General features: G+C 37.4%; 1 protein-coding gene across 1 annotated transcript; it reads right to left on the reverse strand.

The window, feature by feature from the left end:
- Positions 1-8: 8 nt before the first annotated feature.
- LOC139935731 (sodium-dependent proline transporter-like) lies at positions 9-18,295 on the reverse strand. Its single transcript, XM_071930282.1, has 15 exons — positions 18,085-18,295; positions 12,611-12,661; positions 12,128-12,424; positions 11,442-11,573; positions 10,691-10,973; positions 9,920-10,052; positions 9,371-9,505; positions 8,449-8,552; positions 7,923-8,047; positions 7,132-7,244; positions 6,396-6,530; positions 5,871-5,970; positions 5,548-5,675; positions 4,535-4,711; positions 9-4,188 (listed from the first exon to the last, which is right to left on the reverse strand). Exons 2-15 carry the CDS (start codon positions 12,624-12,626, stop codon positions 3,673-3,675), a joined length of 2,394 nt encoding a protein of 797 aa, XP_071786383.1. The 5' UTR covers positions 12,627-12,661; positions 18,085-18,295; the 3' UTR covers positions 9-3,672.
- Between the last annotated feature and the right edge of the window lie 73 nt (positions 18,296-18,368).

The following is an 18,368-nucleotide window of genomic DNA, read 5'->3' on the forward strand; positions in this document are numbered from 1 at the left end:
TTCTCAGGTAGTGTATTCCACATTTATTTGCAGATGCGTGGACATAACCGCTTCAGATTTTCGGCAAAAATCTAAACAACATAAAAAAACCTTGACACCCTATGAAATGATTTTTTTTTACAGGGTAGTTAAATTGTATATTATGTCTATTACCGTGGGATTAAAACAAGCACAATCGCTTTTAGAAGATTTAGCAATGGAAAATAACTCAACGAGAATATCAAATGTTGTTTCTTTGTCTAGCCTTTAGTAATAATGTTTAATTACAAAATGAACTACCGCCAGAAATATATACATAGTTACAAGCTGATATCTTTTAATAAACATGAACCCCTCATACAAAAAAGGTCAAGTATTATTTTTCAACGCACGCATTAGATAAACATTATGCTTCACTTAACTACAATGGGACACGAAACAATTACCAGCAATATTGTGCAAGTAAATTTAAAATATGAACTGATTGTTTTTGGCCCTAGTATTGGATTTGTAAGGTATACTTTTAAGAGCCTGTGTGACATCTCAATGTATATTTAAAGATTGTTAAATGTGTCATTAAAAATGGATAATTTGATAGCTTGAATTAAAACATATTAAAATTTGAAGTTCAAATTAGTTTCAATCATCGTATAACTTGCACTGAAATAATTTGTTTGGAATTACTTGAATATTAGCACATGATGCTAAGGAAAAGAACATGTAAATGCGTAGTTCCAACAAAACTAAATCTAAAAGTGGTTTACTTGGGTCTAATGCCATTGGATAAACGTGAAACGGGTCAACTACAAATACTTAATTTATCGAACCTACTTCAGGGATATATTTATACGTATGTTATGCTATGTAGTGTAGTTTTTTTTTTATAAATACAATACAGCTCAAAATATTGATTACAAAATTATGGATTAAAGCTGACATAGTTTTGAAATATTATAAAAACACAAGTAGATGACCTATAGAAACTGGTTTGCCAAGTATTTTAGTTCCACCAACTGCATGCAAAATGTTGCCATTCTCTTTACTTAAATGAACATGATAACAAGCGCATTGGGCTAGACATAAACGTGCCCCTTTGTGACTTGGGACGAGATATTCATGAAAGTTGACACAAGACAATACTGTTAAATGGCACATATCAATATAAAAAGTTAAATTAAAAAACAATCGAGAAAGACATTTTTGCAGAAATTCAAAGATAAAAAAGTCATTTAAAATTCAAATTTAAAAATAACTTACCAGACCGGGGGGGGGGGGCCGCAGCTAAAATCAAATTAAAATACAAAGTGTAATAATTCCTCTTTGTACCAAATTTATGGTTCGCAACTTAATTGAAGGGAAAAATCGCATAATATGGATTACAGCTTCAAATGAACATAACAAATTGGCAGAGAGAAGCACTGCATCTGTTGATAATGTATAACATCATTTCAGAAGGAATGTGGTTTCAGAGAGAGAGAGATTAAACAATATTTCAATCTGAGAAACGTTTCTTCATGAAGTGTTTCTCAGATGGTGTGTCCAACAGGTTATTCTTCTGGCGCGACATAACGGCTCCAGATTTTCAGCAATATCTCCAAACGCGACTACGTTTTTTGAAGAGAAGGTACACGTTTGGTAATTACTCAAAACAAACATCAACTGACTGACTTGGTAACGAGCATTGGAGAGCAGCTGCTGTTGATGGTATAAAACATTGTGAGAAACGGCTCCCTCTGACGTAGCATAGATTTTGAGAAAGAGGTATTCTCATAAAAATAATAAAAGACTTCATAACAAGAAGTATTTTATTCCTATCTTAAAGTACACAAATTCGTACAATAAGGGTGTTATTTTTCTCATAATTTTCTCGCAACTTCGATGGCCAAGTTAGAACAATTTTTTACAGGCTTGTTATTGTATGCTTATGTTCGGATACACAAAGTGAGAAGGCTGGTCAATGACAATTACCAAAGGTGTAGCTTCCCTTTAACGAATAATTATTTTACAAATTATATAATAAGGTATTAATTGCCTTTAAAGGTATTTGGAATGAGAAATAGCCTGGGGAAAAAACACCTTCAAATATTTCGTACGGGTTTTATGAAGATGTGAAACAGTATGCTTTCAGTGGAAGATTCCACATCTGCATTACGAGAAAGACTTCATCTGCCTGAGGAAAATATTTCTTAAATATGAGGCAGAAAAATGATAATAACATGTGCATTTACATATCAATTAGCATACCAATTAGCATACCACACCATTGAAGAATTGAGTTTTACAAATCAGACTAACTAAATAAGTTAACAATTTCTGAATTTGCTTGCGTTAATATTTAGTAGTCTACCAATTAAGAAGTGTACATAACATTTCTAGTTTTGTTATTTGTTTTTATTAAATGCAACCTTAAAGAAGTATAAAGAGGTGCCAGCATGTGGGAAAAACCATTAAAAAATAGCTTATGGTTAGAATAATTAAAACTCGGAAATGGCGTGTCTATGGTGATTTCAATGAAATACAAATCAAATAACCAACAACATAGTAAAACAATTTGGCTTCATAATATGATTACAAATTGCAAAAATAGAATTAAAATGGTTTTCAATTGATAGATTTGGCAAATTTATCTTGTGCTAACTCAAACCAACCAATTTGAGGAATGAATGTCTTACGATAGTTGCAAAATATACTATGACCATTGGGCACGTGGTTGCTGGGCGCTTTTTCGGTCAAAATGCATCAAAACCTAATTGGTGGCTTTTATCGCAAGTTTAGTTAATAGCTCTAGAGAAGAAGAAAAAAAACAAGGAAATCACGCCCTCTTGTGTCAATAGGGAAACACATTTGCATAGCAAACCTATATAGAGAGCTGCTTGCAACTCATAAAAACCCACACCGCATGCACAACATTCTTAATAATATTAACCAACTTTTAAAATGATATTTACAGTTTATACATTATTGCAATACTATACAGTAAAAATTAACTGCGCAAAAATTGGCAAGTAGAGTAGTACGCTATTTAAAAATGCACACCAGATTATAAACAATGGCGTGTCATGTTTTGTTATAAAGTTAAATTTGCGCTGCATCTACGATATGGTGATTATGAATTAAAGTCTATGATTTTTTTTAACCTATTTTGCAATAATATTACAATATTGACTCAGCTACATGGAGACTGCTAGTTGCCCTTGTTGGGATTCTCACCACCGACCTTTGGATTTACAGTTTTTACTTACATGCAAAAAAAACTTTTGACAATGATAGCCCCACCTCTTGTGACGTTTACAATCATTATTTACAAAAGTATTGCTTATGTCAGCAATTAAACTACGAATAATTTGGAAGGCGTCTAATCTCAAGAATAGAGTTTGATGACAATGTGGACAGATATCATTTCAAAAACCGTATTGTCATGTTTTACACTAACAACCAACAAAAAGTGTTATGCCATGTTGTATTAAACTACTGGGACTTTTGATGTGGTCAGTATACAAATCCAAGTGCTGCCACTTTTCAGTAGTTATCCATGTTTGCTATCAAAACGGCTTCGTAGAGCAGCACACGAGTATAAAGTGAAGTTACATTGCATTTGACTCATCCATTATGTTAAACTAAAAAACTAGTTTGAATAGGAGCTGGTACATTAGTTTAAACTGAAGAAAAATGTTCACGGTCTTTTTAAACATCTCAAAGAGTTGTTTCGTGTGAGGACGTATTGATGAAGGGTAAATCTTCCTGTTCAGACAGACCGAGATCAGTCTCAGCACCTGTTGTGTAATCCAATTGTGGTGATGGGTACACACGATTGGAACCCATAGTGTCCGTGGCTGAAACAGTGGCCGGGGAGGCTGGAGGGACCTGAGACCCCGCCAGAGGGGTCGGGTACGTCGAGGGTAGACCGGGGGACCCAACGGAGCTAGGAGCAGGCGAGATGTTCTTGGTGGAATCGGGACTAGCAGACCGAAGCTCGGAGTACCCGTTGTAGGCCGGTGGAGGTGGACTATGCGACGGGGGATGTGTGTACACCACAGCACCCTGTGGAGGTGGCACGTAGATTGTTGGGGACGTTGTGGTAGGGTTATAGTGGATATCACAGTTGAGCAGATGGGGGTTGGTGTCGGTGTTGGAGTAGCCTGCTTGCTGCCGGTGAACCTCGACGGCCGGACCCCACTCTGGGGAGGATCTTACAGCCTTCCAAAATAACTGTCAACAAATGAGATAGAGAAAGTAATACAGATAAAATTACTCAATAATTATGTCAATTGCAAGTTTTGACATGATGTCACTCCCTGCTCATGCCTCACATTGTCTCTGAGAATCGATTCTAGATGGCTAGAGAAAAGTGAATAGTATTCTGACTTTTACGAAATTAAGATTGTAAAATTTTTCATTTTTATGCCGATCAAGGCAGTATCTAAAAGGACATCTGAAAGGAACTGAAAATGGGAAAAGTAATACGACAAAGACAAATAGACATTGTTTTTTTATTTATCTCAATGAAGCATTCGCCACGTATTGTATATCAATAACGCTTGCAGGCTATACTCACATTCGTTAAGTAGGTATAGCTCCTCCGCTGTTTGACCAATTGGTAGATGCCAACAATTATTGGTATGAGAAATAGAGGGACGATGCCAATAGCCAACATGATGTAACCCATCCAATATGGGTGACTGACTTGATCCAAATATCTTATAGACACAATGAAGCTGTGACAGAAATACAACTGCAGAAAAGAAAACAGTTTGATATGTATTAGGTAACGTCATGATAGGACAGAGGTATAAGTAATAGGAAAAGCATTGTAGGTCAGCGGTTCGGTTCAGAGCTGTATATGTAATTTGAAAACATTTACATGAAACCTGTGATAGAAGCTCTAAACGTTGTTATTCATGCCATGTACACGGTCAATATATTTGGTTTATAAGCATGACAATAAATAATATCAGGATGCACGACCGAGTGCCACTGAGCTTCGTGACCCAGTGTGCAATTGTTGTCATATTATAGTAGGATGATTTCAATATTATTATGAAACGAAATCCCGTTAAGTTTATTTTTATAAACCACATGGGAAACTGACAGGGTAAATTTGTAAATGATTTTTGGGTTGAACAAAGAATTGACTAGAGTGGGATTCGAACCAACGACCTCCGGGGACACCGCCAATATAGGGCTAGATAGCTCAGTTGGTAGAGCGCCGGCACGTTAATCCGGAGGGCGTTGGTTCGAATCCCACTCTAAATCAAGTTTATTTTTAAATATTTCAATTTGTTCTACTCTTGAGAAAAAAATGGCTCTCGTAATTAGGAGAAGACAGATAGGTTTACCCGTTTGTAAAGCACTTTTGTGCAGACTCTAATGTGCGAGACTTGCACAGTCTACCGAAGCCTACGCCTAATTTCACCAGTCAAAGAGGGCAAATGGTACTGTGTGATAAAGAATGGTACTTTTGTTTGCTCCTTATTCTTAAAATTGATTTGTGCTTTCATAATTTTTTGTCGTTTCTTATAAAAGCAGCTCTTTGAGTTTTGGCCTTTAAAGACAACAAGTACATCTTACCACCATGACCAGCGGGATGATGACGGCCCAGAAAGGAAGGAAGATCACTTGCAACAACTTCGGGAAGAAATTAACCATTATCTGCATCTCTTGTGGAAGTCTCAAAATGTCCCATTTAGGAATCGTACCTGAAAGCGAAAAAGTTGAATAATGTAACTGTCTCACCCTACAGCTTGCAATGAGTTTCGGAAGATCTTTTCTCTAATGAAGTTGCAAAAGTGTTGGTCTTCGGCAATTACCAAACGTGTCAAACACCTTTACAATAATATATTATGTTGGAAAACAGACAGATATTAGCTGATCTAGTCCCTGAGGTATCTTACCATAAACCCAGATTGCAGCGAGCGGCAACAAAATGGCAACAAAAGGAGTAGCCCAAACTATCAGATGAGCGTCGATTGCCCCAACCACGGCGTAGCCACTCTGCAAAACAAGCCAAAAGATGCAAACATCAACAGTCATTATTAGCTAGAAAAGGAACTAAGCTTTTATGTCATGGTTCTTTTCAATATTTACGAATTATTGATCGACTGCAGGCTGCCGGTGCATTCTTAGCCTCCAGATTTCTAAAAATATAATCTTGAGTCAAAACAACAACTAAAATTCAAGTTCGGACTAAAAGTTTCAAGAGATAAACAATTCTATCCACTCCTCTTTGCCGCTTGGTTTTAGCAGCAAGTGATAACAAAAACTATCATTTCCATATTTCGGCTGGGTTTGTACACTCAATTATTACTTTGTCCTCCCCGAAATGTTTAATAGAGAAAATACAGCATAATTTTAAAATGAAAAACTTTTACAACAAAATGAACATGTACCCTTTATTTATTTGTTTGAGTTTGTCTCACCTCTGTTACCATGGGGAGAGAAATCAAGAAGCTGAGCACGCAGATGATACCACTAGTTGGTAAGAGGAATATCCAGGAGTGGGGTAGATGAAACACATCAAGAAACGTCGTCAGTAAAGACTGCACCACAAACACCTGCGACATAAAATTGTACATTCAATATAACACGCATATCAAAGTCTGCAATTATAATAAACACGGTGTCTGACGACATAGTAAGGGTTTGTGTGCAGAGTATGCCAGCCCCGGCTGACACTAAGGGTTGATTCAGTGCCCAAATTTTAACACTTAGAAAATAATATTTCCATGTGAAATGAAGTTTTATGCGAGGAGGAAAACAAATGGAATGAAAATCTGAAAATGCACCAGCTGATTTCGGTTGCTACAACCAAAAGTAAAGACACACGAATTAAACCGAAATGTTCACCTTTGTTTTTTCATTTATACCACCAGTGCACACAACACAGGAATCTTGCCTATGCCTATTTTGTATAAAGGCTCTTCCAATCCGGTATATTACCTTAATTCTGTGCGAATCAATCTGCTAAGCAAAGTGTGAGGTCACAATATAAATCACTATCAAACACTAACAACTCATCACTCTTTCATTATAAATCTTGGTGTTTTGTGAAATCAAAGATTAATGATTTCTCTCAACGATTGATCTTAAATGAAAACCAATTTGCCTGCTATGCAAAGTTACATTCTTGATTTGAATATATAGGCAATTACATACGGATGAGCTTATAGTTGTGATGAAGAGTGTGGCAAAGTAGACACATGACCAGGCAGTGGCAGTCGGTAGAGTTGAAAGGACTTGTGGCATGTTTACGATCAAGAACTCCACACCTGCAGAATAAAGCACATGGTCAAATCAGCATATCATTCAAATTCAATATCGGCTCATAAAGTAGTAGGATTATTTAAACAAAAATAAACCGCAGCTTCTTCACAGCTTATGAATAAGTTCCATCTTAAAAATATACCGCAGGACATCTTATGAAACGGAGTACAGTTTAAAACAATTATTGAAGCTTGTGAGTTGTGTGTTGCTTCAAAATCACCGCGACAATGTTGCCAGTTTTGCTTGTGGTACATTTTCCCGGCTGTTGCCAATAACAGTTTCGCCGTAACAGATCTTGGTTACGACCTGGAAAATGAACACTTATTGGGACCTGCTTGTAGGATAATCTAAACAGGAACACACCGTCTTATGGGAAGGCAATGTTATGCTAATTGTCCAGGCTCATGAGAACCCGCATTCAGATGGCATTCATTTAATGTATTTTAGTGATTATTTCTTCTTTAAAAATGATCTTATTATAATTTGGGTTACATATTTCGTGGTTTGTGACGAAAAGATAAAACATAATAGGGGTCTGGTATCTGTGAAAACAAATCGGTGTCGATGTTAATCATGACGTTTCGGCAAATATTTGTCTGTCTTCAAGAAAAGAGATGACAACAGAAGTATTGTCATAACTGAAACATTTATTCATCTTCTGTAAAGTTATTTCTAATAAGTACCTGCTCCAGCAATGGATCCAACATCAAGATTCGCTACGCGGGAATGGCCACCAACTAAAGTAGCCACCGTCAGCACACGGACGATGTTGATGACAATCACTGCCAACACCACAAGGAAGGCATCACTGCATAGAGAAAAGTAAAAACACATCAACAAATCAAGACATAACTTTCAGCAAGTGAGTAACATGCAAGTAGGTAACTTACATGTGGAAAATTGAATAAGACACAAATCATACAGATCCAGGGCACGAAATCCTCCATCTTCCAGCTTAAATTGCAATATACACGTTTATGTTTCATTGAACTGTTTTAACAATGTATCTCTATGTAAGTTAGTCAATATATAATGTCAATGTCAATGTTATATAGATATACATGTATTGTACTTTCTTGTGAAAAATTATTTTCTACTTTGTTTGTGCAGCGCCATGAGCGACATGCCTGACGGACCTGTGCGCTCTATAAGAGGCCACTATTATTATTTTTTATGTATAATTATACTTGAAAAAACCACTGAACTCACAGGCAGAAGTTGTTGTGGAACTTGTTGTAGCTAGCAAGTGACGAGAAAATACCTGCTCCAAGAAATCCTATGCTGACTACACAGCCCATGGCATTCCTCCAGAACTGGGCGACAGTTTAAAAAAGAAATGATTGTGTTCAAGAAGGTTTGTTTAATATATTTATTTCTTGTTTTTGCTAAAGATTGTGGTAATGAATATAATTCAGGAAGGTCTGTGATTTTACAAGGCAAATCCCACCCCCCCCCCAAAAAAAAAGGCTCACAAAAGCTCCTAAATTACATGGTCATAGATTTGTATACTCCTGCGCTACTTTGAAAAAGGATTCGTTTGGTTTGGATATCGATAATTTGTCACTCCAAAACATTTGCATCTTGGGAACAACTTATTGCATCTTTATTAATGGCATGGCGTTAAAGAGCAAATGTTTATACAAAATAGGTAATATTTAAAGCCATTATACACATTCGGTAAACAGTATTGTCCAAGTCCCACACTTCGTGTTTCACAGCTTATATATAAAATAACAAACCTGTGGAAATTTAGGCTCAATCGGACATCGGATTCGGGAGAAAATAACGGGAAAACCCACTCCTGTTTTCGCGCGTTTCGCCGTGTCATGACATGTGTTTATAACAAATCCGTAATTCTCGTTAACGAGAATTTATATTGTTTTACCGTTTTCTCAAAAAGTAAAGCATTTCATGGACTAATATTTCAAGAGAAGTTTTTCACCATTACCTTCTGTAAACCCTGTAAATTATTTGTAAATCTGTGAACTTTTTTTTTTTTCTGTACCGAAAGGGTCCAATGGCTTTAATTAAATTAAATAACGGAACATCTAAATTGACCGCTTATTTTCGGAAAAAGACTTACAAAACCGATATTTTACGAACATTTGAAACAGAAAATATTTAAACACACCTCTAATGACCCAACATGCCGCTTGTCAACAAAAAAATAAAATCGGAGGCCTTCATAGGCACCATCTAGGGTGGCTCCGCGTATGAGAAGAGCGAAAGTTAGGATGATAGTGATGGGCAAGAGAACCAAGGCAACCTGTAACAAAATGGTAATCAAGATAGTTTTATCATTCAGCAACAATTGGTGACATTGATCAAAAAGCAGTATTATACACATGTATACCGGTACCTCCACCAAAATACCACCAGAATTAACACTAGAAGAAAAAGTACAAAGCTGAAATATCGTCTATAGCGAGGAAATGGTTAAACAATATTTTTATAAAAGTCAATTCTTATTTTGATTGCACAATACATGAACGCACACTTGAAGTGCTTAAATAAGAAATAAAATAAACCAGTTGTTTTCACTGTATGGGGACCACTGCTGTCCTGTGTCGTGATATAGTTTACTGTTTCGCTGTAAAGTTATGTATTGCAATTTAAAAAAAACATGTTAGCTTCACTCTCAAAACAAAAAAATTCCCTTGAAGCTTTTCTGTTCACTTACCTTCCCGGTCAGCTTCGCTCCAAGACATGTCAAGAACAGAACCAATCCCCAAGTAGAAAGAAGACCGAACACTAAGTTTGGTTTCAACCCACCGATGTTTGTCAAGTCATTCTGTTCGTTAATAACAAGGTAACTGCAAAACAAAACCACACAAATATTGAATATGGGAGTTTAACATTATCACACACGTTGTCATAGACCAGTCTTTCAACTTGGTGTATCTCAACATATGCATAAAATAACAAACCTGCGAAAATTTGAATTCATTTGGTTGTCGAAGTTGCAAAAAAAAATAAAAAATTCGGAGGTCGACGTTACTTCAGAGGGAGCCGTTTCTCACAATGTTTTATGCCATCAACCACTCTACATTGATACCAAGCAAATTGTTTAGCTAAGAGTTTTGAGAAATTATCAATAGTATCCAGTATTTAAAGCAGGATTTCCATTAAGTACATTTAGTTATTGAGCCATACAGGCATGTCGACAGCAGAAATAGAGGGCGTCCACAGCAGACTGACAACGACCCCGTATATAATGATGACGTCACATTTTGAATGTACCTCCCTCTATAAAGTGATGTAACTGGGTACTACATTTTCTGACAGTTGACAGTTGAGCAGAGACGCAATGGTAAACACACTGCAACTTTATCAGTACTAAGATCTAACTGGGATCAGCATTCTCCGGATTCCGATTCCGACGAGATGAAGAAAAACAAATGTTAACGATTGATTGATTCCGTACAGGGTCCCTTAAAGAAGATTAGTTTACCTGGCAAACTCGTTCGCAGGGCTGATCTGCGCATCAACGTAAAAACCAGACTGGTAGGAAAACCCTTGGTTCTGCAAGGAAACATTCTGTTGAACGACCCCTGGCGATGTCATCGCGCTGGAACCATCATAACAGTGAACAGTATTCCAATCATTGGAACAGCTTACCCACGGCAGAGTCTCTGACGAGACGGTGTAGAAACCATACAGAAGATAAAAGGATGACAGCACGGTGGAAAGTGCGTTATGGAGAACGAGGTAGAGGGTTGCTACCAAGCCAAGTCCTGGTTATCATAAAGGAGAACAAAAATATACAAACGTCATTGGATTGAGTAAATGCAACAACTGTATCATTTATTTATTTCATTAAAAGAGAAAATAAACTATGGTGTTGTGGAAGTGAAAACCATAAAATTACAATCATTGAATTTTCAGTAACTACATCATAAATTATAGATATTGTTTTATTTAAAACCAAACTTTGCAGCCAAAAGGCTGAATTGCGTTTAAGTAACAATCTTAACTTATATACTCGAACATCAAAGAGTAAGAGCACATAATAAAATTTACAATAAGAGGTTATAAAAATATAGAATAATAAATCACTGTATTCTGAAAAGGTTCCTCAAAATTAAAAGTGGTAGTGTCTGTATACAGTTGTATATGACTTTTCATGGATTATGTGCACTTTGTGTGAACCCTTTGTGCTTGTCTTGATTAAGAACCGAGTGTTTGGGGAAACTTCCACACACCTTTGAACAACGGCGCAAAGTTCCAAACCGAGATGAACCCGGAACTGGAGAACTGACCAAGTGCCATTTCTAACATGAAATATGGAAACATCAGCAGGATTGACAGAATGCAGACCACGGCCAGGAAGATGCCTAAAAAAACAGATTACAGAAAGATTAATGACTGCTGTTTTTTACCCTCTCATTTTTCACAGCTGGCTTTAATAGTAGTTCAATTAATTTGCGAAGTTGCTGGGTAGAGTCAAGTTGAGGGTCTGTGTTAGGTTTTATTGGGTTAAGGTCCATCATACGATAAGACTGGAACAGCTTCGTGTCCGTCCAAAGCACAAACACCAGATTGTCTAGTTATTGTCATGACTAGTTATTATTACTAGCTGTTCCGACAGCAGTACCACTGTATGTTACAGAGGAGCTGGGAAAGCTGCAGCTACTATACGGAATGATTCCGACAATAATTATCAATATAATGCAACGATCTTAACCCAAACGAGCATCTACTCCCTGCTACAGGAGATTTCAATGTCATGTTGTTTGTGAATGAAGTGAGTTCACTTATATGCTGCATCAATTTTGAGCATAGAAGCAAGTCTCCAGTAAAGAGACAATGGTGCTATCATTATTCCTGTGATATATATAAAAAATAAGGCTAATATGTCTTAATAAACAGAACGTTCAAAATCAATTACCCCCTCCGTTGGAATACACCAGGTAGGGCAATACCGAAAACGTGCTATGGGCGTTACAAACGGCAATACATGCGAAGATAAACTCAATCTTGTTCCACCAGTTTCCACGTTTGGGGTTCTCGTCTCGGCTCGAGATGGGGAAAGGGCGAGTGGGACGCGGCATGAAGGCATCCGGGGAAGGCCTGCTCGCGGGCACGGGGTTACCGGCTCCATTATCGGGGGCTGGTGTCACTGGTTCTGGATCCTCGTAGACGAACCGGCTGCCGTCTGTGACGCCTCTGTTGTTCGGCTCAACTCCTTGAATCAAATTAAGAAACAGAAATAGTGACTAAAAAGTATTTTGAATTTGGTAACTGGACATCGAAGAGGTTGGAACAGTCTTTCTCGAATTGCAGACTTTTTAAATATTGAAATAATGTATACGAAGTATGTATGTAAATTACATCATGTATAAGTATTTGAAAAGAGGCGAAGACGGTATACCTTTCGTTCCATTCATTGTGCCTCCGAATTTTGATCTATTCCCAACGTAACCTGTTTCGATAAAGAGAATAAAGTTATTGAACAGAGTAAATTGATAACCTCACACGGGCCAATCACATTTTATCAAATAATACACATTGTAAAGGTATATCACAAACGGAATTTGTTTTCTTTTTCTGGGCAACATTTCCATCATAATGCAAGTCATATTCTAGAAAGCTGTCTCTGAAAACCTATAAACGCAACAGGTGATTTCGGTTGCTTGCAAACCAAAATTAAGTAACAGTGTGTTTTACAAGATGAAAATTGTTCCAGTTTTTCACTGTGTTTTCCCCTGACTCACACAACGGATTCAGCCGAAATTTGTATAGGTTTGTTATTTCATATGGTTGATCACACACAACATGTCAGCGACTATTTTGTCAGCCCTACATTGCCACTCCGGTCCTGTACAACACATTTACCATTATCAAAAGTGCTCTAAAAAAAACATTCAAGGGCGTATGGTGCTACGTTACAAGTTCAATTTAAAACACTTCTGTTTTGCGTGAGTATACAACGACCAACTTTTCAAACAACTTAATGGTATACCCGTTTAAAATATTTCCAAATGTCATTCACACGAAGTAGGGGCCTGTGTATTGTATACACATGGAGAATCTAGTAAAATTCATCCAAAAGTAATAATAATAGCCATGTATCTTGAGCCTATGATATTTATTTGATACAGAATCAATTAAACAATCCAGCGATAAATTAGACTGCACCCAGTCCGCTCTCTAACAAAATAAATTGAATAAAAGTAAAGTATAGAATTTCTACAGCAATTGCATACCGATGGGTCTTTACACACACCTGTCTCGCATAAGTAATTTAAGGATCACTCGATAAACATGAGATTTATTTCGTTGAATGAGATATAATAAATGTGTTTTATTCACTGGGCTCTGTTGATAACAGCACCTGGTTTTGTACGCAACGTGATGTTATTTACATACCACTGAGCTAAGGCCAGGTCAACCATGGGTTACTAAACAGATTACTGCCAGTGCCAGCATCATTTGCTCAAGTTTCTCTCGTTGGGGTTTTTGAAGTAGCTACAGGAAGATGACATGGGGTCGTCACTCCGCGTACGCCTCCTCCGAGTTTAGAAATGTCAATTGGTGATAGTGGACTTTTAAGGAAAGGTTTAATATACATTCAATGAGGAGGGCAGTTTGGAATCAATATAGGGGAATTGGGTCATCCAATGTACCAACAACTCACAATCCTCGTAGTAAGGCCTGAAATCATGAATCTTCAGTTAGTCAATGCTGATTTCGAGACGAAATTGTTGTTCTGCACAATACATGTATATCAATATTAAATTTAGGTGTTTTTGGTGTGTTTTTTTTTTTTGGTTTTTTTTAAGGGGGGGGTAAAAACTGACAAATTAATCGATAACCACATTACTTAGCAGTGAAGGTTCTCCAAATGCTTCATAATTGAAAGCTGCTGCATCTTACCAAGTAAGTTTGTTTTGCCATTAATTTTAAGAGTGACTGATAACCAAACAGCTCAAAATTTCATCGTTATTCGACAATGAACACAATATTGCCTTATTCCACAACACCACATGATTCTCATTAGTTTGACATTGCATGGATGCACAACGCTGTCTATGCACTCTCAGGGGGCATCAGGTTTTTATTCCAATTCGGTCTCAATCCCCTGAGGTGATATTATGTCCTTCACTTCTAGACTAGAAGTTTTAAACCCAAGGAATTTATTTTTGAAATCTCAAATTCCAAGGTTCACAATCACAAGGGGCCCGGGTATGGGGTACAAGATCACATCAAGTTCTATTCAATCACTATGTAATGTTGAATAGACTATCACTGAGCACTCCAAGTTCCAACATCATGGGTGTGTGTGTTAGCCAAGGTGCCTGGTATTAGGGGATAGTTTCTCACGATACGGATACACTGAGGTCACTCAGTTCAAGAGTACAAGAAAAGGGGTCATCGACGACCAGGGTAAGCCAAGTCAACTTGAAATGCATGTGACTTGGCAGGGATGGAAGATTTACAAGGAAACTACACATGTGTTTATTTCCCTGTCTTTGATCAAAGATCAAGTATTAATCATATATTATTATTAAACCAATTAAACAGCTAATGTTTCCCACTGAGAAGCTATCCCGCTTTGTTACCAAATCATACTCCATGATCTTTAGTTAGTACATAAATATTCTTCACAAGTTTGAGTGTATTATCCAAGGTCAAGGTATTTTCATAGAACAGGGACTTTGTATACACTCCTGAGCAAAGATTTATGAAGGTTCCAATTTATTATGTGTATAGCTGAAATATGACTTCATTTGTTTACATGCGTCATTAAACCTCAAACACAGACCAAGGCCTTGCCTTCAAGTCACACGATAGACTACAGTAGTCCCACAATCACTGGAGTATACCTACAACTAGACAGAGGTCAAATCTAAAGGCCAGAACAAATATTACGCTGAATGGTGTAAACAACATTATTGGTGTTGCGGAGCGGGGGGTTGGGCCGTAGAGTGGGAGTCGTTCTTGAAAACAGAAATGTTAACGTGGTGTAGGACGTAGACTGTTTTTTTTTTTCTACAAACTCAAACCTGATTTTACAGAGCCATCAATACTTTTAGGGCTTGCATTTTCGTTTAGTACACGAGAAATATAAATTCCAATTTGTTTTATTTTCATAGTTTAAAATATTACGTATGCTAAAAGTACACATTTTCAGGACAATTTGAGACAATTTCTACCAATTGCGGTTCTTAATTACCTCTGCTCATGAAGAAAAAACCAGTTTCCATAATTTTGTCAGTCAAATCATTGCATTTAATGTACATTTAAAACAAGTTTCCGAAAAACTTACTGGTTAAAACAATGTGCCGAAAAGGCGTCACAGACAAATGCCGAAAAATGACGCTAGAAAGATGGTGCCGGCAATAGTGCCGAAATATTAAACGGCAAAATGAAACACATAGGCCATAACACATTCAAAGTACATACCAAAAATTAAACTAAGGATTTACTAGGCATTTAATTAAAAAACAACATAAATATGATTTTAAGAATTGACAGACTACTTCATTGAATTTAGAAAAGTCCCTCTATGTCTGTGAAATTGACACATCAAACGCGAGATATTAGCCATGCGTTTTGTGTGTGACTTTTAAAGATCAAACGAGCAAACGACACTTTTTGAAACAGTTTTAGAGAATGACATAGGTTGTTCACCCGAACATTTGAGTCTGAGATAAGCTTCAACTAGGCCTGAATGCATCAGCCATTCTGCTCGTGCATTTGAAAACACAAGGTTTTTCTTCTTTTATTATGTTCTTGCAACTTCGATGATTGAGCCGAAATTGTCACAGGTTTGTTATTTAATGGGTTACAATAATTGACGGCACCCTTGACAAAGTATACCCTGCATGTAATGCATTGGAGGCTGAACACATATTTGAACCATGGACCACCAATCAGCGTGCTGCTTTTAAGTTTGAGAGCGTTTACATGCGCAGAGTGGGACTGATGCATGCGCAAGCCCTTGGCCCAAAATTAAAGACGATGTTCACCTATGACATTGTTTCCCACAACCTGCTGTTTCTACATGACCTCGCGTGTAATATTTCCCAAAATAATTTACATCACCATAGCTTTTCAACGGCGGTCCCTCCTTGAGAATGCTCACTGTATACAAAAGTATAGGTATTTTGATCGCATCGTGATGGAGAAAACACAACACACATTGCTGGCTAGGTTGAAAGACACGCAAAGTTTGAACTCCAAAGTGTGAACTCCAAGGTTTGTTGGAAGCAGTGGCAGTAAAAAAATACTCCCAGGAAACCGGGGTTTGTGGTAACTCCCAATAATTGGCACCCTAGTGTTAAGCTACGTCCGCCCATCGTTTCACAGATTGAAGACTTCTAGAGTTGGCATTTATTTATACACCATAAACGGGAAAAAAAAAGGAAAGTTTTTGGGAGAAAATTCGACAAGTTCAATAACCTATATTTTCAGGTCATTTTTAACACGCTAGCCACCTTTCACCAAGATACGTTGACAATGTTTAGTTTAGCGTTGAACTACGGACAATAATCATACAGTAGTTAAAGTTTGTGATGATTTCGGATATTTTCAGTCCTGCAATTAAAAAGAGACCTCGGCAGGTGTACGTCACAGCCTGAGAATCTAAATGCTTCATCGATGGCCCCCATGGTAGTTTCAAGTCTGATCGTAAATCCACACGAGGAATGCAGCGAATTCCAATGTGTCGGTCATGCGTAAGGCAATACCAGGGGGGCTGCACCTTTAGCCATATGATGCATCGCCAATATCTCATCTCATAATTAACGCGATACAACGCTCCTCATTATATTGCTGTAACAGCGTTAATAATTTATCTGTCAATGTTTCAATGGGAGACATGCTTTAATTGGACGCTGGTAATAACCCGAGGAGAGGGAAGGTTGCTGAAATGCAACGGCTAGAATGGTATCACTCTGTGCATTTTTTACATATGCAAACAACGAGTTGGTTAATTCATTAACAAAACAAAACATGCTACGCGTTTATTTACAAAAACGCAAAAGTACACAGGGAGTGTAAACACGCTGTATATACATGTACATGTTCCTGTGCATGTGTTAATATTCTGAATTCTGAGTAACTACATTCAAATTGAACGAAGAAAAAAAAATTCTAGCCAACAATTTAAGCGATTTGGGTGTATACAATTTGTTTATGAACGTGGACGAGGTTACTCAGGAGGAAATGTTCAAACGCCAACTTTGATTATTCAAGACGTGTACAGGTACAAAGTCACTTCATACCGTACCTTGCAAAAGTTACGAAATGTTCAGGGTACGACGTGGTAAGGATACCAAGTGACTTGACAGTGACACCAGAAGTCCCTAGTTGCATTCAACCATGGAGGTAAAAACCAATGAGGAAGACTAACTTTCTTGACAGAGAGGGAGGATGAAGTTAGTTTCAATATTCCACACAGTTATTTTTTTATATTTTTTTAAGCAGATGACAAGTGAATTTGCCAATATTTAGCAATTGGTCATTAATCCATGGAGGAAGGAAGAGCAGAAATTTAGAACAATTTTATCCAACAGTCAAACATTGTCAGTTACTTTTTCAACACACCAATCCCCCATTATGGGCGGTGGTCACAACATAAAGCTGGTAACAACTGGTGTTTTGTTGTGTATTGTACCACGGAGGTAGAATGATTGTACATTACGACGTAATCATTGCAAATAAATGATTTCACCTTGCATTTTCAATCAATAGACTTTCATCCCATACCAGTACCAGTGCTCGCAGTGCAACCGTAAATAACAGCGCCCATACTCCCAAGTTTCGTTTGAATTTATGTGTCACTATATTAAGATCATAGAGCAAGGACCAATATGCAATCACAAAATCAAATGAACTTACCCAAAATGTGGAAGACTTTGACGTGAAGATGAAGTAAGCATTCACAAATCAGTTATTATTGGATAGGGAAAGTACACACTTCACCAGTCCATCTACTGAGTAACAGTCCAAGCTGTTTGTGTACACACTATTCGACGACAGCTAGAGGTCCCTTCGCCTGACCTTGGTGAAATCTCCACTGGAGCGAAGAGGAATACAATGGTAGCGACTCTACGACCGTGCTATAAGCTATAACTCACCCTTTGTTGGGTGCCGTGCAGGCTTCAACGGTTCCAAAAACGCTC

The sequence above is a fragment of the Asterias amurensis genome, chromosome 4, assembly GCF_032118995.1.
Source record: "Asterias amurensis chromosome 4, ASM3211899v1".
In the NCBI taxonomy this organism is placed as follows: Eukaryota; Metazoa; Echinodermata; class Asteroidea; order Forcipulatida; family Asteriidae; genus Asterias; species Asterias amurensis.

Coding starts and splice junctions, on each gene's coding strand:
- LOC139935731 (XM_071930282.1), bottom strand. Junction 10,053..10,690: donor CCTGCGAACGAGTTTGCCAG/GTAAACTAATCT, acceptor TTTGTTTTGCAG/TTACCTTGTTATTAACGAAC. Junction 8,048..8,448: donor TTCCACAACAACTTCTGCCT/GTGAGTTCAGTG, acceptor TTCTCTATGCAG/TGATGCCTTCCTTGTGGTGT.